Below are 23,899 nucleotides of genomic sequence, written 5' to 3'. Positions count from 1 at the left end.
TATCAAACCTAAAATGTCCGTGTACTTTATCAATTTGGTTTTAGTTCATTTTCGCCTTTGAAATAACTATAAGAAGTTCAACAATACACGCTGAAAACTTTAAAATACATAAAATTTGCTTAAATTAAGATTTTTGTATGAATTATTTACGGAAAACATGAAGTAAACCGATAGATTTGTCAAAAGCCGTGTACTTTGCCTTAGATTTCAACTCTGAGAAATCAGTTGGTCAAGATTTTCAGGAAAACTTTAGGATATTAGAGAAAGTTATTTTTTAACGTGGATAGAGCTCTTAAATGCGGGGTTTATGGTCTTTATTTCACAAATATTCTCCAAATATTAAGAAAGTTATCTTTAAAAACCTTACCTGAATCGAGACTTGTTGACATTTGTTGCCGTGCACTTTACCAAATAAGTCACGTGGGTTCTCCACCGTGTATATCGATAACAAGAACGCCTATATGCTATAACGTTTATTTCCGATTGTTTTGACGCTAAGCCACGTTGGATGATGAATATGAATTGTGGGGGGGGGGGGGGTTACCAAATCGAAGAAATCGAGCCTATTAATTTTTAAAAATATACTTCGTGTGTGAAATATGTAGTTACCCATTAAACGTAAATACATGTAGATAAGCTTGAATTATAAAATTTTGGTATACGACTATTTTCTCAGATAACATTATCAGTGTGTCTATACCACGTGATAAATTGCCTTTTTTTAAATTGCTTAAGTTGTTTTTCTTTGTCTACCTTTTCCCATCTAGTATATGGCCTGTATTATTGTGACCATGTTCATTATTTTCTGATGCATATCACGTTTTGTCAAGAACGACTATAAACAATTTTGACCGTCTGGTATTGTAAAAGCCTTAACTAATTTAAATTCCAACTTGCTAATTGCAAGTTGATTTCGCCTTTTCTGTAGTGTAGGAACAAAGTGTCGCATGAACACTCAATTATATGGTATCAGACGTGAGACCACAGTTATTTTTACTATATGTTTCATATAGACACTAACTTTAAAACAGTCCCAATAGAAAAACAAGTAACTGGCTGCTGTAGAACAATCCAAGACACAAACTTTAATCACAAGAAAACATAGGGTTGACCATTGCGTTGTCTTACAAAATTGAGTAGTAACACATGACCCTGAGGTCAAGACTTGTAAGGCTACAAACAACCAATTTACATAGTTCCACAGGCATTTTTTTTTCATTCAACTTTAATAAAATATTGATACTTGAACACTAGCACTCTTCTTTACTGCAAAGGGGGGGGGGGGAGCAGATAACTGTGGTCTTGAGCCATCAAAGGAAAAAAAACAAGGCATCTGTTGGTTATAACGGTTATCGAAGCAAACTACCGATACACGAAAACAGTGCCATTATTTGTACAAGTATCGCTTTTTAAGTACTAAATCAGTGAAAGTCATATATGCGAAATGTTGGTAGCTTAAATAGAACATTTAGCAGTTGTTTGTCTTCTCTCTTGTTTTGCATAGACATACTTTGAAGGGAGATAAACGTTCATTTTTTAGATTTCACCAGGCCTTCTTTGAAGTTTTACTCAGATGGTCATTTACTTTATGTAATCATTGAAGAGCGTATACATTGCCGGAATGAATTTTTGTTGCGTCTCCGCCTATACAATGTGTTTCATGTTTAAGAAAACAGGCATCTTTAGTAAAAAACTGTTGGTGTTTGTAAGAAGAAGCAAATACTATATTCACACATGTTCCTTGTGCTTGCAACGGTTTCTAATCGATGCTTATTATGTTATGTACAAGATAATATTTTCAGTACAACTCTATTTTACTACGCTGACAAAACAGCAATTCCACATACTTGATTTTCTTGACTGAATACTGTGAATATTTTATTAGTCACTAAACAGGAAATAAAGTCTGCTTATCTAATGAAGCTCTTGGAAAACAATGTATATGGTTGTCATATGACTAGAAAAGTCATGAGAACTATCTAAGTGCTTTAATTGTTTAACATATTAACATTTTATGTGAAAACACAATGCACTTTGAACGCAGAATAATTCGAGCATGTAAATGCATATTTAGTGTAATACATTTATTCAACGGATACTCTTTAAATCTATAATAATGTGTGTTGTTACTTACATAACCCTCTGCTGGCTATCTGGGTACACGTTTGCGATCCACACATGTAAGTCTATTGTAATGCTATTTAATATAATGGTATCAACTGTCTTGTATATTTTATCTTTACAGTAATTGTAAATATTTTTGTAAATGGATTCGAGGGAAAAGGTATTTAATCACATATTGATTTAAGTAAAACATGTTTTTAATTTTGTTTCATGTTGGAAATAGCATTGTCATTATATGAACACAGATGAGAAGGAAGCAATATCATCTTTTTGTTGTACTAAATGGGTTTAATCTGTGGATGTTATGTTGTTTTAGACTTCATGAATCAGCACTGTGGAACGACAATAGACTTTCGGAAAATGTCGCTACATGCCATCAAATTACATTTGACTACAAACAGTGTGTACCTCCCCAAACTAGACTGTACCATGACTGTTAATGCCACTTCAACTATGCAGTTTATGCTGTACTTTAAGGTAAGTGGTGCAATGATTTGATACACTTGAGGTGAGTAAATAGCACCACGACCAGTCTTTTCTTTGGGAATGTTTTACTAGTAATTTGGCAAACCGTTTCTTCTATAAAAACAACCCGTTGTATGCAAGAGCTAAACACTGTTTATATGCCAAGCAAAACTATGGATTCACCTTATGGTTTTCAGACAGTATTTTGTTTGCGTTCGCATGCATGCATGATACAAGCAGAAAACGTACTTTGTTAAAATGCAGTTTTGTAGTATAAAAAGCAAATTGACCACAACCAGTCTGCTGGTAATTTGATCATGGGCTTTCGAAAAGAACTGGAGTTCTGGCTTCTATAGACAGGACGGAATTACCATACGACGTAATTATATAAGCCTATATACTATTAGCCTTCGGTACGATAGAACTTCTGAGAATAGATCTACATTTTATCATTAATGTATGATCGTAGCTGCCACCAGTTGTTTCAACCTTGTCCCTTATACATACCTTACCACTCGTCCAAACGGTTGATCTTTTCAGAAAATGGATATCAGTTGCGATCACGACTGGTTGGAACTCCATGATGGCCTGTCAGTATCGTCGCCCTATGTGAATGGTAATACGTATAAACTATTCAATAACATAGTTCGTATCTAGTATATCTATAACAAAAGTAGTGTCTACTACAACAGTAAAAATAACCAAATAACACAGCACCGATTACAATACCTAGTTTGCTTTGCTCATTAAAAACATCATATTACTTTTACATGATAGACTACACTTGAATGATATCACCTTGAGGTTGTCAGAGGTAAAAATTAATAAAATCTCCATTTAAGGCATTTAGTGAGTAACATGAAAGTGTAATTGTACTTAATAAAGCACTGTAACTTTTACACAATAAATAAGTTTCTAGGTATTTTCGTGCCGTGTCTATCTTTAGTCTTGCATACAAAAACGTTCGCGCATTGGTTTTTGTTTCGCCAGACTAGGCGACGTATAGGGGTTACTTTTGTCGGCGGCGGCGGCGGTGGTGGTGGCGTCCGCGTCCCGTTTTCATTTGTCCGGGGCATATCTCGTAAATTATTAGTGGTATCAACTTGAAATTTCATATGTAGATAGATCTCATTGAGGGCAATTGCAGTGCACAAGAACCATAAATTTATTTTTTAGAGTTATTGCCCGTTGTTGGCGTCCGCGTCTCGTTTTCACTTGCCCGGAGCATATCTCGTAAACTATTAGTGTAATCAACTTGATATTTCATATGTAGATAGATCCCATTGAGAGCAAGTGCAGTGCAAAAGACCAGTTACTCTTGCTTCCATATTTTTTGAGTTATTGCCATTTGTTATTTTCCATGCTTAAAGTGCTTAAATTTTGTCAGGGGCATACTATGTAGAATATAAGAGTTATCAACTTGAAACTTCATATGTAGATACTATACTTCGTAACTGAACAAAATAAGAGAAGGCTTACATACACAACAAGATATGAAACATCTCTCCACCAGAATTGTTACAAAAAGACATACTGATGACTACCCAACCAGTGCCACTCACATATTGCACTACAGTAAGGCAGTACAGTCCCACAACTCAGCATTATTTGACCAGCTTTTCTGAAAAGGTAACCAACAAAGTAATAGACATTGTTATTGGTGAAAGAACCTTTACTACCTGGTGACTCAATGTGATTGCCAATGATGTACAGGTCAGCAGTAGGCCTGCGCAATGAGCTGACCTTAAAACATTTATGTGGAGGATGGTCTTGTAAATGGGGACTTTTCAGTCACTTTACCAAAACAATTAGTGAAAGACTTAAGTTTGTTTGGATTCACTTCACCAAAATAGGCCTACAACTTAGAAGGAATAGTGGTCACCTTTACCGAAAAGAAATTCATAAGGATTGGACACCAATTGCTCCAGTTAAGAGAGAATTCCCAGTAGGCAAGTACAAAAATGCTTGCATACAGCGTGGTCAATTCCCCCTTAATCTGACTTGTGCGAAGACAATCCAATGACAAGGAGACACGTTACAAGATGTAGTAGTGCAATTGCCTATAAAAAACGTCCTCATGTTCACTATGTAGCTTTGAGTCGAGTTACCACCATGAATCGCTTACATATTCTCCAACCCTTTGATCCTTCGAAGATAACTGTGTCTGGAGATGTACAGTTAGAAATGGAACGACTACGAACAGTCAAGTTCAACTGTGCTACACACCTTTGTATACTTTGCCAACATATCACATTGTGATATGATTCCACAATGCTCAATCTGTAAAACTTCATTTGAAAGTTATAGTTTCAAAACGAAACGAGCTGATGTTCTCATCCTCACAGAGTCCACTTTCTGTGCAAAAGACAACATTCAAATTCCTGGACGCACACTACATAGGAATGATTTTGCTGTTCAGAGAACACCATATGGATCTATTGTGATAACCAAACCACAACATCAAGTACATGTGGAAGGGGTGAATGCTGCTGTGATTGAAATGACTTTTATAACTGTTTTGCAGCCTCACTCAATCAACATCTTGAGACTATATCGACCGCCAAATCAAAGAAACCATTTCAAAATGTTGTTGAACAGAAGTTGAAATAATTCTGTAGTTCACAAAAGTCAATTGTCATAGGGGACTTCAACACAGACAGTACAACCTACCAGCAGCTGTGTTCAATAATGAAGAAATATCAGTTCACACAAATCGTAAAAGGTGTTACTACGAACAATAACACAACCATTGATTTGATATTTGTGAACTTTGACAGTTACAAATCTGTTGGCAAATTGGAGTCATTTATTTCAGTATTTATTGTGCTCATTTTTGCTTATATAACCAATTGCTTGCTCCTGGCTTAACGTTGTTACATTCAGTTCAAATGCCACCTACACTTTAATGTAAAATGGCAACATCATCGTCTATAAATGAATAAAATGCCAATCTAACAGCTATAATGTCGACAGTAAATAATTCGTCAGGCAACACATCCGACTCGCGGAGTTCTAGTTATTTTTTTTTATAAAATTATGTTGTTTAATAGGAGACCAATAACACAGTATTAAGTATATTACAGGTTTTACCTACCGACAGTGCGGACACTTTTTTCGCCACAAAGTTTACACAACTTCCGAGAACGCCATCACAGTTCGTTTCCATAGCAACAGTTCCGTTGGGTCCAGAGGTTTTGCCATGGTCCTGACAGCCTTCCATACCGGTGAATATAAATAGTTGTATCAGCTTGTCCCAAATATAAAAATAAAGATGGTAAGTATGTACGTCTCGGATTCTAGTTCGAACTGGATGGCTAACACCTCGTTATTCAGGAGAATAACGTAAAACGTTATCTAGTTATTCGATTAACAAGAAATCTGTTTACGATTTTTTTCTTTAAAACCACAAAGCCAAACAAACACCATCGAATCATACAAAGAAGTTTTGGATTCGAATTCTGCAATTTCAGAATTTCTACTTAGGTCTCCATGATAAAACACCTAATAAATATATAAATTATCTTCAGGTAACTGCAAATCAAAAGAGTACCACTGTAACAACGGTCGATGTATTGCGGACTCGCTTGTCTGTAATGGCTACAACCCTTGTGGTGACGATTCTGATTGTATCCTCACGGGCACAGAAATCGTTGGGATCATTGTGGGAACTTTAGTTTTCTTTGGCACCATCATAGGATTGATTTTTTGTTTTTGGAGAACATGCCGGTATAGATACGTAAGTTGTTTGATTTCACATGGACATTTACAATAAAAATTCGTTAATTCAGAGTTGATGTTTTAAAATTCTATTCATCATGTTGAAGGAAAAAGAAAATGCAGCGCCATTTCTTGAACCACGAGGACATTTTTTTAACTCAAGATAGTGTTGGTAAATGTCACGTACGTTAACTGACTGTTCCAAGGCAGATATTTAACTATTACATTGAATGATAGTCCAATACAATGCACTGTAAATATATTGTTCTATCCGGCCATGGTTCTGAGATATTATTTAGTTTAATTAAGTAAGTTATTGTGTTACTTGTCCGGTACTTTTAGCTTCAGTTTAATAAAGGTTGGTAGACCAACATTGTTGGTAATTTAATACCAAAGGTGGTACATTCTGTGGATGTTGTCTATCCAATGAAACTTGACCAAATACACTTGTCCACAACACTGGTCACTACATCGCATTGAAGATCAGTGACATGGTGAATACCATATTTACATGTTTGTATGTTTTTCAGGTCTCTGGTCCTAGACACGTGGTAGGGTATAGAACACTTGATCAGGGATATGACCAGCCCATTCCGCAACAATATGGTGCCACATAACAGTCCCCAAACCAGCACCTTGACATAGGGCCAGCATCTAGACCAAGGGCCAGTACCAAGACCTAGGGCCAGTACCTAGGCCGAGGGCCAGGACCTAGACCAAGGACATGCACTTAGGCCCACTGCCAGCACCCAGACCCAGCGCAAGCATAAGATCCCTGGCCAAACCTTTGGTTACAGACAAGCCGACTCATTGTCAAACAATCCTCAGACCATATTTTGGCTACCATCAAGCGAATTCAGTGCCCCAGTTAATTCAAGCTTGCTGTAATATATAGTGTTTTTATTTAGTGTCAAAATATAACAGGGGGTCCTTCTACATCTGACCAAGTTCCAAATAACATCAAGGGCAGCTACAACTAAGTTCATAATCTGCCAAGCAAACAAAACAAGCAGCTCAAAACAAGCAGCTTAACAATCACTATTCTTCACCATTGAGTGTTTCTACATTAACCCTTCCAGGGTCTGACAACACCTTTTGTGACTACAGTCAAATATATTCATAGATACACCAACCGCATAGGGTCGATAATTACGTCTGAGTCAAGTTCCCTATCATTTTAGCTGTGACTACATTAAAGCAAATTCAGTAACAAACACACGCATGTGTAGTTTTAATTGATCCAAATATACCACAATTCGACCATTAACTATAAAGCCAATTTAGAGAAGAGCAACCCGTTTGCAGCTTTAAATAAGCCTACCCAGAACCAAGTGCCAACTACTACACATTTTGGCAACCTTATAGCCCATTCAAAGCCAACCAAATCCATGTGCAGCTCTATAACTGAGCCCAAACAATGAAACCGGAGATATTGGCAACTCAACAAAATGGGTATGGCTTGAACAATTTGGTATATTACCTGGCCTATGCTACGTACCAACTACGATACAACGGTCCCTACATACCCGAGTAGGTTACCCAGATTCTGTTGAAAGAAACAAGGATGTACACCCAAAATGAACTTAACTCGGTATATACAACGCCACAATGAACAAATATTAAACAATCGAAATCGATAAAGATTGAGGTAATCTTGGCAAGATCAATTTGATGCTTAAAGGTTTTCATCAATGCAAACGCTGGAGTGGATGCGTTTCAAAATTGCATTTTTCAATTAGGTTTGAATTATTCTTTTCAAGAATAAAACGTATATTGGTAAATGCTTTGGTGTATAATGAAGTTGAAGTTGGAAGCGGAGTTGGATGAAGGAAACTTTTATAAGAAATTTGTAAGAGTTTCATTTGCATTTCAACGGTTTAGAAATTCTACACTTTTAATATGTTTTTCACCACAAAAGTTCGAGACCTTTAAATTAACGATTGATGCCATAATTTAAATACAAAATATATTGAGAGTCATACATACACAATGTAATTAATATGTCTCTTAAAAAAGAAGCCACACTTCGTTGTTGCTTGGGCAGTGTTGAACATTCCTGCTACTGGAATTATTTTTAATCCTGGTAACTCTTGCGTTTGAATGCGAATCCGTCTTTTATTAAATCCTGTTAATATCACCTTAAGACTGCACATCTAAACATGAATAAAGGCAAAAATGTATTATGCTTGCCTCATGATAACATACAGCTTGACCGTGAAATCATTTTTGTCCTTTACACTCACTTATAAACAGTGCTGATTCCTTGCGAAAACGAAAGTAATATTTTGAAATAGTTTTAGTATACAAAAATATTGTACAATCATGGATCTTTTTGGCGTTTGCATTTATATGAAGGTCAATGACAATCGAGGATTTTTTAAAGTTTCAGCTCATTAATTTTACGTAGATCGATTCTGACGAATACAACAAAACATAATTCTATAGTTTATATTTCAGCCGTTCAAGTTTTCCACCGCAGCTTACTTGTTAAATTAGTTAGTTGTAAAACGTAGCATGCACTTGATCATTGATGTTTGCATTTCTGTGCATTTCTGTGTGGACCAGTGACAATCTTTTTTCAATTATTCTGTTTTATGCTTTTATCCAGGTCACAAGCTCATTGGGCTGATGTTTCTTGTTATTATATACCCGACTTTAAATAAAGAATCTTGTATCTTCTATCCTGTTGTTTAACAATTTTTTGTATATTGATTTTGACCAATGCACCAAAAATACAAGTCGACATTTAAACCTGAAGCCGAGATGCGCCAACTCCATTTTCTGTAAGTCGCCAAAATTCTAACAATTAAGGTTATACTACATCATAGACCTTCCCTAGTTTTGTTCACAAGGTCGAGGTATGTATTAAGATAATGACTGTTTTTATCGGAGGTACATGTATATATCCGTTCGTTACGTCAATGATTTGAGAGAGTAGATTGTTTTATCTAGACCTCATAGGTCCTATTTCGCAATATTGTGAAACAAGAACACTCACCTCGACATATGATACTGAGTCGTTCTTATCAGAAAATACTAAGTGTAACTTGCTATGTAGATATATAAACGAACCTTTTTACATTCAATTTCTTCTGAAACGGTCGCACAACAATGAAGTGTTTAACTTATTTGACACTATTCGCATTTCTTGGATATGCTTTTGCCATCCAGACATGTAAGTAAAGCAAACCTTTATAATGCGTAAAAAATAATCCATTAAGCTCTTCAAAACTTTCTTTAACATGAATAGCTTGTGTGATTTTAGCTACATGAATATATGCGATCGTCTTATTTATGATTGCACTGAGTTATATTCTGAAATAATTAGATTGGATTTTTATGTCCATACATATTGCAAGATAATATTTTGATTAACATTTCTGAATCTCGTATTCATGTGAATTTCTTAATCTTAAAAGAAATATAAGGGTGCCACCCACTCACCGTAGAACCGGAAAACCGCTAAAATTAATTTGGATTACCCAATTCGGAAACGTCTGAGTATATTTTCCTGATTGTATCCCCTTTGCAGTGATATATTCCGATCAACATTTGGCTAATTCTTTTGACTAGAGGCTTTCGAAAAATAACAGTAATTTGAAAGTAATCGGTCAGTATATATTGATCTCCCTCCTGTAACCGTTCTTAAATCCATTTTTTATTCAGTAGTAAATTTTGAACATAAATCTGATCATTATGTATTTTGATCAAATACATTTTGATATTTTATGGCCAGGGTTAGGGTAGGGTTAGACAGATAAGACTTGTCAATATTTAATTTATTTTCATGGTAGGCTTTTAAGGCCTTAAATTTGCTCAATAAAATATACTCACTAATATAATTTAAACTTGAACGAGTTTATATGGTATATATACCACACACGCACACGCACACACGCACACACACACACACACACACACACACACGATCTTGATTTCATTTCATTAGCTATTTGTTTGTAAATGAAAGTTATATTATTAGTGTAATTTATGTCTGCTTGTTTTCGTATGGAATCCAAATCCAGTTTGCTTTATACGTGGAACTGGGCGTACAGGTAAATCGACTAAAATGGCACGGAATGAAAGGGTTGGGGATAAAATGACCCGATGGAAGTCGATTAAAACTGATGGAATTCACTTCAGCTATTAGTTTTAACTTGGCGTTCTGCGTCAAAAAGACACTATTTGTTATCTAAATCTAGTCACCTATTGGATAATAATCTGGGGAAACATCTTTGTATGGTCCATATTGTAGTAAACATGCTTTATATGAAACAGTATTTCTGTTTATGTTGTAGACTACTTGGATCAACGATGTGGAAGCACCTTGAATTTTCCTTACTATTCTCTTGACGCCGTACGCCTTAAGTTGACGTCAAACATTAATTACAGGTCCAACATGGACTGTTTAATGACTGTTAATACCACATCATCCAAAAAGTTCATGCTTTATTTCAAGGTAAGGTCATTGTTATCTTCGTTGATATCACGAATATTTATTGGTACATGCTTGTTGAACATATACTAAATCGCACTATTACTTAAACGTAGAAAAGCCTGTTTTCTAAAATATCAGTTGCTAGCACTGAATTGTCAGCAAACTCGTTTAATTCTGTATTACTTTGAACTATACTTATAGCAATATCATTCCTTGTCAGTTTTCGTAGGTCCTCGTGAAAGGGCTTCTCACAAACATTGAAAACGCACTTCTTGTGTATGTCATATAGGATTATAAGTATCTTCCATGGCCGAGAGTGTAAGATAGGTTCATTCCGACCCGAGCGTAGGGTGTTTTGCGGAAACGAGGTTTACCGAGTTTCCGCAAAACACCCTGCGCGAGGGTCGGGATGAACCTATCTTACACGAGCGGCTATGGTAGATGCTTTTTCTCCCACCTCAGTTAAACAAAATTAAGAAAAAATGTATTTTTTGCTGGAACTCTTTTGTGCTTAGTGAAAATAATTGCGTATGGATATGCGATAGCACGTGGTTGTCATGGATATTCGCGCAGTGATTCAGAATATGTTAATAGTCAAATCGGTCTTTTTAAATAGTTCTAAAGAGAATGAAGCATTATTTCTTGAATGGTGCGTGAAAACTTTTTTATGGTGACATTTGAAGCGAGAAATAATTAATTAGCGTTCTAAATATTACCATAAGACAAGATTTCCTTGATGCTGCAGTCTTCAACAAGGGAGGTAATTACAATGTGGTAACCGTTAAAAAGGAGTTCCATACGGGCATTTTATCTTCGCCCGTGGGCAAGATAAGAATATCTAACATGGTTAAATTATTGGATCTACTTATCTGAGGTGGGAGAAATATTTTATCTGTTCACGTAATCAGAGCTTCAGGATTACTATGAGCTTCGAAACTTTGCTATTCTGTACTTGCTGTGTGGCCAATAGGTCCCGGTGCAGTACAAATGTTTATATATATATATATATATATATATATATATATATATATATATATATATATATATATATATATATATATATATATACAAGGCTGACATAGGATCAGACATAACTACCACTGTAAACGATCATACATGTATATTGGAAATACTTAAGGTGGGTACGTTCATGTTTTTGTTGTTGTAGAGCATTGCAATAGAGTCGAGCGTCAGCTGTACCCGAGACTGGCTTGAGGTCTTTGATGGCCCAAACGTCAATTCACGCTACGTATCAGGTACGTTTACATAGTGTATGAAACAAGGGATTTCAGATTACCAGTCAGCCAAACGTTTGTTCAATGCATTAAAATAACTCGTGCATGTTAAAGTGTCGAAATTACATAAAGTATATCTAACGAAAGTTTTTAACAACCATTAACTCACGGATACCGTTATTTGTGAATAATGATTAATTCGTGTGCGCTCGCGAGCGTGTTGTTGGTGTGAGCACGTGCGTGCGTGCGTGTGATCTGTGTGGTTTTTTTTTGCGTGTGTGCGTGCGTGCACGCGTTTGTGTGTGTGTGTGCGTGTGCGTGTGCGTGTGCGTGTGCGTGCTCGTTAACGTAAACAACACTTAAAATATGTATTACTATATAAATATGTTATGTTTTTCACAAAGGACTGAGCTACCGACAATGCGGCTTCTCAATTAGTTCCCAGGTTTTCAAAACGAGCGGGAACTCCCTCACTCTCCGTTTCCAAAGCGACTCGTCCTTCCAATACAGTGGCTTTGACATGGTCATCACATCCTACCATACTGGTAAGTCAGACAATGTAAAAAATGTAAACAATATTGGAAACTATATAATCTATAATCTAGTATAAGAAAGGTGTTGTTTCAAAAGAAGATGTCCTAAGGCGGACTTAATCACCCTGTCCGTTCATTTTCAAGTCTGTAGTGGGCTCGTACCGTTGAGTCTTTTCCCGTGTTCAAGATAAAGTTTCCATTGTGCGGATCCAGCGCCTTGAATTTGTCCCCGTGTTGAAGTGAAAGTGTCCATAGTGGGGCTCGGAGCCATTGAGTCTGTTCCCGTATGCAAGTGAAAATGTCCATAATGGGGTTTTAGTCTGTTTCCGGGTTCAAGTCAATGTGTTCATAGTAAGGTTCGAACCCCATGAGTCTGTTCACGTGTTCAAGTGAATGTGTTCATAGTAAGGTCCGAACCCCAAGAGTCTGTCCCCATGTTCAAGTCAATGTGTACATAGTAAGGTTCGAACCCCATGAGTCTGTTCACGTGTTCAAGTGAATGTGTTCATAGTAAGGTCCGAACCCCAAGAGTCTGTCCCCGTGTTCAAGTGAATGTGTTCATTGTAAGATTCGAGCCCCATGAGTCTGTTCCCGTGTTCTAGTGAATGAGTACATAGTAAGGTTCGAACCCAATGAGTCTGTTCACGTGTTCAAGTGAATGCGTTCATAGTAAGGTCCGAACCCCAAGAGTCTGTCCCCATGTTCAAGCCAATGTGTTCATTGTAAGATTCGAGCCCCATGAGTCTGTTCCCGTGTTCAAGTGAATATGTACATAGTAAGGTTCGAACCCCTTGAGTCTGTCCCCGTGTTCAAGTGAATGCGTTCATTGTAAGGTTCGAACCCCATGAGTCTGTTCCCGTGTTCAAGTGAATGCATTCATAGTAAGGTTCGAACCCCATGAGTCTGTCTCCGTGTTTAAGTCAATGTGTAGATAGTAAGGTACGAACCCCATGAGTCTGTTCCCGTGTTTAAGTCAATGTGTACATAGTAAGATTCGAACTCCATGAGTCTGTTCCCGTGTTCAAGTCAATGTGTACATAGTAAGGTTCGAACCCCATGAGTCTGTTCCCGTGTTTAAGTCAATGTGAACATACATGTAGTAAGGTTCGAACCCCATGAGTCTGTTACCGTATTCAAGTCAATGTGTTCATAGTAAGGTTCGAACCCATTGAGTCTGTCCTCGTGTTCAAGTGAATGCGTTCATAGTAAGGTTCGAACCCCATGAGTCTGTCCCCGTGTTCAAGTCAATGTGTACATAGTAAGGTTCGAACCAAATGGGTGTGTTTCCGTGTTCAAGTCAATGCGTTCATAGTAGGGTTTGAACCCATTGAGTCTGTTCCCGTGTTCAAGTGAATGCGTTTATAGTAAGGTACGAACCCCATGAGTCTGTTCCCGTGTTCGAGTGAATGCGTTCGTAGTAAGGTACGAACCCCATGAGTCTGTTCCCATGTTCAAGGGAATGCTTGCATAGTTCAAGTCAGTGTGTGCATACATGTAGTAAGGTTCGAACCCCATGAGTCTGTTCCCGTGTTCAAGTCAATGTGTACATAGTAAGGTTCTAACCCATTGAATCTGTCCCCGTGTTTAAGTCAATGTGTACATAGTAAGGTTCGAACCCAATGAGTGTGTTCCCGTGTTCAAGTCAATATGTACATAGTAAAGTACGAACCCAATGAGTGTGTTCCCGTGTTCAAGTCAATGTGAACATATTAAGGTTCGAACCACATGAGTCTGTTCCCGTGTTCAAGTGAATGTGTACATAGAAAGGTTCGAACCCCATGAGTCTGTTCCCATGTTCAAGTCAATGTGTACATAGTAAGGTACGAACCCCATGAGTCTGTTCCCGTGTTTAAGTCAATGTGTACATAGTAAGGTTCGAACCCCATGAGTCTGTTCCCATGTTCAAGTCAATGTGTACATAGTAAGGTTCGAACCCCATGAGTCTGTCCCCGTGTTCAAGTCAATGTGTACATAGTAAGGTTCGAACCCCTTGAGTCTGTTCCCGTGCTCAAGTGAATGTGTACATAGTAAGGTTCGAACCCCATGAGTCTGTTCCCGTGTTCAAGTGATTGTGTACATAGTAAGGTTCGAACCCCATGAGTCTGTTCCCGTGTTCAAGTGAATGTGTACATAGTAAGGTTCGAACCCCATGAGTCTGACCCCGTGTTCAAGTGAAAATGTACAAAGTAAGGTTCGAACCCCATGAGTCTGTTCCCGTGTTCAAGTGAATGTGTTCATAGTAAGGTTCGAACCCTATGCGTCTGTTCCCGTGTTTAAGTCAATGTGTACATAGTAAGGTTCGAACCCCTTGAGTCTGTTCCCGTGTTCAAGTCAATGTCTACATAGTAAGGTTCGAACCCCATGAGTCTGTTCCCGTGTTCAAGTGAATGCGTTCATTGTGAGGTTTTTATCCATTGAATCTGTTCCCGTGTTCAAGTCAATGTGTTCATAGTAAGGTTCGAACCCCTTGAGTCTGTCCCCGTGTTCAAGTGAATGCGTCCATTGTAAGGTTCGAACTCCTTGAGTCTGTCCCCGTGTTCAAGTGAATGCGTCCATTGTAAGGTTCGAACCCCTTGAGTCTGTCCCCGTGTTCAAGTCAATGTGTTCATAGTAAGGTTCGAACTCCTTGAATTTGTTCACGTGTTCTAGTGAATGAGTACATAGTAAGGTTCGAACTCCTTGAGTCTGTTCCCGTGTTCAAGTGAATGCGTTCATAGTAAGGTTCGAACTCCTTGAGTCTGTCCCCGTGTTCAAGTGAATGCGTTCATAGTTAGGTTCGAACTCCTTGAGTCTGTCCCCGTGTTCAAGTGAATGCGTTCATAGTAAGGTTCGAACCCCTTGAGTCTGTCCCCGTGTTCAAGTGAATGCGTTCATTGTAAGGTTCGAACTCCTTGAGTGTGTCCCCGTGTTCAAGTGAATGCGTTCATTGTAAGGTTCGAATTCCTTGAGTCTGTTCCCGTGCTCAAGTGAATGCGTTCATTGTAAGGTTCGAACTCCTTGAGTGTGTCCCCGTGTTCAAGTGAATGCGTTCATAGTAAGGTTCGAACCCCTTGAGTCTGTCCCCGTGTTCAAGTGAATGCGTTCATTGTAAGGTTCGAACTCCTTGAGTGTGTCCCCGTGTTCAAGTGAATGCGTTCATTGTAAGGTTCGAATTCCTTGAGTCTGTTCCCGTGCTCAAGTGAATGCGTTCATTGTAAGGTTCGAACTCCTTGAGTGTGTCCCCGTGCTCAAGTGAATGCGTTCATTGTAAGGTTCAAACTCCTTGAGTCTGTTCCCGTGCTCAAGTGAATGCGTTCATTGTAAGGTTCGAACCCCTTGAGTCTGTCCCCGTGTTCAAGTGAATGCGTTCATTGTAAGGTTCGAACTCCTTGAGTGTGTCCCCGTGCTCAAGTGAATGCGTTCATTGTAAGGTTCGAATCCCTTGAGTCTGTCCCCGTGTTCAAGTCAATGTGTACATAGTAAGGTTCGAACTCCTTGAGTCTGTCCCCGTGTTCAAGTGAATGCTTTCATTGTAAGGTTCGAACTCCTTGAGTGTGTCCCCGTGTTCAAGTGAATGCGTTCATTGTAAGGTTCGAATCCCTTGAGTCTGTCCCCGTGTTCAAGTCAATGTGTACATAGTAAGGTTCGAACCCCATGAGTCTGTTCCCGTGTTCAAGTGAATGCTTTCATAGTAAGGTTCGAATCCCTTGAGTTTGTCCCCGTGTTCAAGTCAATGTGTACATAGTAAGGTTCGAGCCCCATGAGTCTGATCCTGTGTTCAAGTGAATGCGTTCATTGTAAGGTTATAACCCATTGAGTCTGTTCCCGTGTTCAAGTCAATGTGTTCATAGTAAGGTTCGAACTCCTTGAGTCTGTCCCCGTGTTCAAGTGAATGCGTTCATTGTAAGGTTCGAACTCCTTGAGTCTGTCCCCGTGTTCAAGTGAATGTGTCCATAATAGGGATTGAACCCCTTAAGGAAGTTCCCGTGTTCAAGTGAAATTGTCTATAGTGGGGCTCGAACCCCTTAAGTCTGTCCCAGTCCTCAAATGAAATTGTCACGTGTACGGCTCCGACCCCTTGAGTGTGTCCCCGTGTTCAAGTGAAAGTTTCCATAGTGCGGTTTGAACCCCTTGAGTCTGTTCCAGTGTTCAAGTCGAAGTGTCCATATTGAGGCGCGAATAACTGACATATTGCCTTGGTCATGTATGTTAGCCTTTATGCCCACGGCTACATCTGCCAGCATTTCAATTGTACAAATGTTGAATTTGTTGATGACAAGTTTTAACATGTAATTTCAGATAAAAATAACAAATACATTTGTTCCCTCCCAAGTGCAACACCTGTTTCAACATAAAGACATTATTTCATATTGGCTTGACTGATTATAAACTGTATCAAGTTTGAAGCATATATTTGATAAAAACGACGTACATTATTATTTATATAATTTACAGGCTATTGCTATTCCGATGAGCATGACTGTGACAATGGGCGGTGTATCTCGGACACGCTGACATGTAACGGTTATAACCCTTGCGGGGATTACTCAGATTGCCCTCTGGCGGGAGGGGTCATTGCTGGAATCGTCGTTGGCTGCTTCTTTTTCTGCGTCTTCGCCACTTTATTCCTTATTATTTGTCGGCGCAGACGACTCAGATATGTGAGTAATGTAATATTTAAGTGTTGCTTCTCATTGAAAATGTGACCAAACTTGATTTTTTATTTATGATATTTTATCTTTGTATTTATACAGGAAATGACATCATAAACATATATCGAACCAAGTGTGTGGCAACGATTTATCAGAGAGCCAGTTTAATCAATACGATTCTTACTTGATATAATTTCAGGTTTTTCACTTTTAAACGGAATTCAAAGGATCGAATACATTATTTGTCTTAAATTATTCCGGAAACTTAAAGACCTAGTTTAAGTGGCCCCCCCCCCCCCAAAAAAAAAAAAAAAAAAAAAAAAAAAACAACTGTGTATAGTACACAAGCTCTGTTTATTGATCTTAATCTACCTGCCTTAATCCCTCTTATCAGATCTCCGATCCGAGTATCCTGCTGTGCAGTTTTAGAAGTTTCATCATAGAAATGGACCCTAAATGGCCCTGAACCAATAAACGAATATACAGGAAATTGGCCCCTACTGTGACACCAGTGCAATTAGCAGGAGCCGCACAGCAGGGTATTAAGCAGGGGATTATCATGACAAACATTCTTAAACTAGGCCTTTAAGCCACATCCCAAAAAGGTCAAACTTGGTATTGTTATAATTCTTTCAAATCAATAGAAGTTAATATTCATATCAAATGTGGAGCTTTACGGAATGATTCGATTTTCAGCACCGAGAACCAACTCACGTGCAAGTCGTTGCCAACACGACTCCGGGGTATGGAACTCCCGGGCAGGGCTACAACCAACCCGTCCCCCAACAATACGGTGCCGTGCCCTACCCCCAGGGTCAGCAACCACCGACCTACCAGTGAAGGCAAAAATAGACAGTGCCATACCACTGGACACTGCACTGCTAAATAACTGTACACTTTAGTCATTTTACCATTTATATATCATCCATTTGTTTCCTCCAGCAAAGTGACTGTATTTTTGGTGCAATAATGTTTTTATTTCTTTTTTTTTGCTATTTTGACGTACAGTGTAGTGTTATAAATGTTCTATATTACGAAAACCAATGCTCTCATTCATAACCAAATAAATAAAAGTTTAAATAACCATTTAGCCTACTATGTTGTTGAACTTGTTGTTAGTTTCACAGGCTTTAACCTTGAATGGCGTAACTGTTCATAAATAAAAGCAACACTAAAAATCTGGTCTTATATCTCTAGGGATTTAGATCCCTGAAGTGTTGAAACCAGATATAATGCAACTTAGAGAAGATAGAGACTTACTAGTTCTTTGTGCTACATCAAATACGATTTATTTTGGTGGGTTTGAAGGTCTCCTCTGTATCCGCAAAATGAATACCCATGGCACCAACGCGGTGTTTTATCGAAGAGAAAATGCATGTGTTCAGGATGGGGTCACAACACGTAATCCCTTTAGTCTGTTCCCGTGTATTGACGATTAGTGAATAAATCCATCAATCATATATTACCTTTGACGAGTATCATAAGCGTTATATGTCTTCTTTAAATATTTGAGTTAAACTTTTAACACAATAGTAAGCCTTTGACCACCTAACGGTTTAAAAAGGAAAATCAGTTAGTTCATACATTTGCCAACGTTGCTCTGAGAGATTACAACTCTTTGTCAAGAATGGTTAAATAATTAAAATGAAATATTTATATATGGTTAAAAGCAAAATAAAATAAGAGCACCAGCCAGGTCATGGAGACGCTCAACTGAAATATCGAATACTGACCAGATTCATTCTACCTGCGCTCTATGAGGTGTAGGTCTTTATGGCATAGACAAGTACATTCTAATGCCGCTTGCGTAGCATAGTAGACATAGAAGAACCATGTTGTCCGGCAGCGTCGTCGTCCGCGACGTCACAATATCATTTCTGCTCACAAAGTTTTGTTATCAAATGTTAACCAAACTAAGTCACAATATGTATAAGCATACTATCTCGACCAAGTACGATCAACAGCCAGATCGCACTATTAAATCAAATTTAACCGAATTCACGTACGCAGATATGAAATTGAGATATACTATACTTAATTTTGTTCTACAATGATGGGCGCTCCTGACAGGCAAACTATCCGATTCACGGTTCAAGTTTAAATATATTATTTTTCTTATAAATTCGATTCGAGCTCTGTGCCACCCTCGGGGAGGACATTGTTGTTATACGCAACCTCAGCCAAGGTGAATTACAATCTGGTCGGCCTCCATTTAACTGAACTGACCCCACTTTATTCTCGTTTGTGTTACATTTTTAAGTTGTCACTCATCTTTGAATGTTACACAGCTGCCTTTTTGGCTTGTTTTATGCTTGTTTTAAATATAACTGAATAAAAAATATTGGTTAAAAGACGACGTATGGAAAGTATCATTGAGCTGACATTCACTGATGAACTTCTTTTTTGGCTGGTTGAACACATCATACTTATTCGGGTTAATCAACTCTCTTTTTAGGTTTCCAAATCTATCTTAAAATCACCACGGGAACTGCTGTGGGGCCAAGCCATAAGAAAGCCAATGGAAGCGGGTATACCTTATGACCACCTTGTGACAATGAAAATCGAAGTGACAACGAACATATTGTTTAAAGCACTGGTACCGGGTTTTCAAACTCAATCATTTGTTTGAAAAATCAAAAAATATCTAATTATTCCAAACTAAAAATAACAATACCAAAAATGTGAAAAAAAATATTATTTTTTTATAAATATGCATTTTGTTCTGTTTATATATATATATATATATATATATATATATATATATATATATATATATATATATATATATATATATATATATATATATATATATATATATATATATATAAATATATATATATATATATATATATATTTTGTTTTAATTGCCATTTTGTGTTAATTAGTTTTATATAACAGCACAGCAAATTAAAATATATTATATATATGTTTGTTATTAGTTATCTTTTCCATAACATTCGACCTGATAGCAGTGTGCTTATTAAACTTTTCTTCATATAGCTAGTCACATTTTTTAACTCCGTCAGTTAGTCACGTGATCAGATCTACGGACTATTTTAGAAGTATGTAGAGAGCATTTGTTGTATTTCTTGTGTTGAAACGTTATACCAAAACTAAAACGACGGTTCATGGTAAGCACATTTCATAGAGTTTTTTCTCTCTTAAATTATTTTCTTCCTGTTTACATTGAGTTAATAGCTCATTGACATCATTTTGATGATGCATCATAAACCAAATGTCAGCGTACATGAAGTATATGAAAACTAATATATTATAATGCGTCAAAAAGACATACGTGTGTTTTAGCAATATTTATAAGAAAAGCTTCAGAAACAAGCTCAAAATTTTAAACATAAACCGCTTGCATTATAAAGAGATAAAGCTTGTTTTATAAACACAAAGACTGAAGCATTTTGGTCGTTCAACCAGACTTTTGAATAGTGGTCAGTCCTTGGGGGGAAAATGTTGTTTTTTTTCTATTTTTTAATGTAATAGAGTGTAAAAATGGTTACTTAAAAAACAAATTGTATAATCATTGCTTTTTTAACATTTAGTATTTTAAAGTGACACTCGTATATAAAATCAATACATATACATGTACATGAATTACATACATAAATTTTGAGTGATAAACCTTTAACTACTTACTAAATAATGCATTTATGGAAAATATTAATTACTGTTAACAAGATTGTAACCGTGCATTTAATAGCAGAAAGTGCACAAATATTAAATGACTGGTGGTTCCTAAAAGATAAAAAAAGATCAGCTGTCGTCTCATAAGGTAGAAATACCGTGTTAGCTGCACCTTTTTTATCAAACTAAACACGATATCCTTTTAAATCTATATTTTTTATCAATAAGGCATGTTTTATTTTGGAGGAAAACAAATTCTATGCACGGTAAACAACGCTGTAGTTATGCTTACTTTTAAAGTACAGAACATTGTTCATATTCACAAAATGTTGTTGTTTTTTTAACTAATAACAAATGAAACATTATGGACATTTAGGCCTAAACGGTCAAAACAACAAATATGCCCAACTAGGCTGAATCATTTCCCTATTATATATGCCCACTTAGGCTGAATCATTTCCCTATTATATATGCCCACTTAGGCTGAATCAGTTCCCTATAATATATGCCCACTTAGGCTGAATCAGTTCCCTATTATATATGCCCACTTAGGCTGAATCATTTCCCTATTATATATGCCCACTTAGGCTGAATCATTTCCCTATTATATATGCCCACTTAGGCTGAATCATTTCCCTATTATATATGCCCAACTAGGCTGAATCATTTCCCTATTATATATGCCCAACTAGGCTGAATCATTTCCCTATTATATATGCCCACTTAGGCTGAATCATTTCCCTATTATATATGCCCACTTAGGCTGAATCATTTCCCTATTATATATGCCCACTTAGGCTGAATCATTTCCCTATTATATATGCCCACTTAGGCTGAATCATTTCCCTATTATATATGCCCACTTAGGCTGAATCATTTCCCTATTATATATGCCCAACTAGGCTGAATCATTTCCCTATTATATATGCCCAACTAGGCTGAATCATTTCCTTATTATATATGCCCAACTAGGCTGAATCATTTCCCTATTATATATGCCCAACTAGGCTGAATCATTTCCCTATTATATATGCCCAACTAGGCTGAATCATTTCCCTATTATATATGCCCAACTAGGCTGAATCATTTCCCTATTATATATGCCCAACTAGGCTGAATCATTTCCCTATTATATATGCCCAACTAGGCTGAATCATTTCCCTATTATATATGCCCAACTAGGCTGAATCATTTCCCTATTATATATGCCCAACTAGGCTGAATCATTTCCCTATTATATATGCCCAACTAGGCTGAATCATTTCCCTATTATATATGCCCAACTAGGCTGAATCATTTCCCTATTATATATGCCCACCTAGGCTGAATCATTTCCCTATTATATATGCCCAACTAGGCTGAATCATTTCCCTATTATATATGCCCAACTAGGCTGAATCATTTCCCTATTATATATGCCCAACTAGGCTGAATCATTTCCCTATTATATATGCCCAACTAGGCTGAATCATTTCCCTATTATATATGCCCAACTAGGCTGAATCATTTCCCTATTATATATGCCCAACTAGGCTGAATCATTTCCCTATTATATATGCCCAGCTAGGCTGAATCATTTCCCTATTATATATGCCCAGCTAGGCTGAATCATTTCCCTATTATATATGCCCAACTAGGCTGAATCATTTCCCTATTATATATGCCCAACTAGGCTGAATCATTTCCCTATTATATATGCCCAACTAGGCTGAATCATTTCCCTATTATATATGCCCAACTAGGCTGAATCATTTCCCTATTATATATGCCCAACTAGGCTGAATCATTTCCCTATTATATATGCCCAACTAGGCTGAATCATTTCCCTATTATATATGCCCAACTAGGCTGAATCATTTCCCTATTATATATGCCCAGCTAGGCTGAATCATTTCCCTATTATATATGCCCAGCTAGGCTAAATCATTTCCCTATTATATATGCCCAGCTAGGCTAAATCATTTCCCTATTATATATGCCCAGCTAGGCTGAATCATTTCCCTATTATATATGCCCAGCTAGGCTAAATCATTTCCCTATTATATATGCCCAGCTAGGCTAAATCATTTCCCTATTATAGGCTAAATCATTTCCCTATTATATATGCCCAGCGGCTCAACATAAAAAGTGCCCACGCACTAACTCCAAATGACGAGAGCCACGCCGATGGAATGTTTCCGTTATGTTCTGTTGTCCGTTCAACGTCGTCCCTCAATTCCCGTTGAACCCTCGTCTCTGTACAAACACCACGATCTACAAACGTGAACACATTGTGGGTCCAGGTACCAAAGTGACTGCTCCTCTAAAATACAGTATAACACTCGAAAGCAGCCGTTCTAATAATCTTAGGCTGCAACAAAGCTTTCCAAAGGGATTGGGCGGGTGGGATTTTGTAATGTCCGAAAAAATAATCATAACAAATCAGAGTAAAGTTTCCTCGATAATAAAAGAAATGTGGTTAACACCAACATTTTGTTCGCTTGAAGCTATGGAAACGACCTTGGCAGTGTTCAACGGGGGGTTACATATATACTAGCATGGACCAGCATTTACTGGACCAATGAGAAGCTTCGTTACGACCTCGTGATATACATCGTTATATTCATGCGCCACTAATAAACTATTTGAAAATAAAAAACGAAAGTAGGAATAAAAGTGGAAGTAGAATTTATTAACAAACATATTTAATATAGTTCCGCTAACAAATAGCTGTTGTTATGCAATAGCTTCTATTATTAGCACGTATAATGTATGTACTGTACATAATAGGATGTTCGTTTATTTGATAAACATCAATATCATTTTTTACATTCATGTACAGAATAGTATTTTCTTATCATAAAAATAGATTTCCAAAACACAGGAGCAGTTTAAGGGATACATTGTGTCAAAGAATATAAATGTTAAAGTACCTTCTCTTCAATTTAAATAGAAGAAAAGTAAACCCTAAAAAAATACTATCATCAGTGAATGTCAGCAATATTGGTTAAAAGGCAACGTATGGAAGGTATTTCCATACGTTGCCTTTTAACCAATATTGTTTTATTCAGTTATATTTAAAACAAGCTGATGAATTCTGCACTGCGTTCGCGTTAAATGAAATGCGAGTGTGTTAATTTA

The 23,899-nt window shown here is 37.2% G+C and overlaps 2 protein-coding genes across 2 annotated transcripts; both read left to right on the top strand.

Annotated features, from left to right (window-relative positions):
• Positions 1-1,996: 1,996 nt before the first annotated feature.
• On the top strand, positions 1,997-8,985 carry LOC128233098 (low-density lipoprotein receptor-related protein 12-like). Its single transcript, XM_052946981.1, has 6 exons — positions 1,997-2,180; positions 2,441-2,601; positions 3,130-3,205; positions 5,673-5,813; positions 6,117-6,325; positions 6,837-8,985. The coding sequence occupies exons 1-6, from the start codon at positions 2,117-2,119 to the stop codon at positions 6,921-6,923; spliced, it is 738 nt and encodes a 245-aa protein (XP_052802941.1). The 5' UTR covers positions 1,997-2,116; the 3' UTR covers positions 6,924-8,985.
• A 290-nt stretch (positions 8,986-9,275) lies between these two features.
• On the top strand, positions 9,276-18,229 carry LOC128233096 (suppressor of tumorigenicity 14 protein-like). Its single transcript, XM_052946980.1, has 6 exons — positions 9,276-9,481; positions 10,605-10,765; positions 11,913-12,000; positions 12,384-12,524; positions 16,947-17,152; positions 17,840-18,229. Exons 1-6 carry the CDS (start codon positions 9,418-9,420, stop codon positions 17,981-17,983), a joined length of 804 nt encoding a protein of 267 aa, XP_052802940.1. The 5' UTR covers positions 9,276-9,417; the 3' UTR covers positions 17,984-18,229.
• Positions 18,230-23,899: the final 5,670 nt, after the last annotated feature.

Source organism: Mya arenaria, chromosome 4 (genome assembly GCF_026914265.1).
Source record: "Mya arenaria isolate MELC-2E11 chromosome 4, ASM2691426v1".
In the NCBI taxonomy this organism is placed as follows: Eukaryota; Metazoa; Mollusca; class Bivalvia; order Myida; family Myidae; genus Mya; species Mya arenaria.
This window is presented reverse-complemented; position numbering and strand designations above follow the sequence as displayed.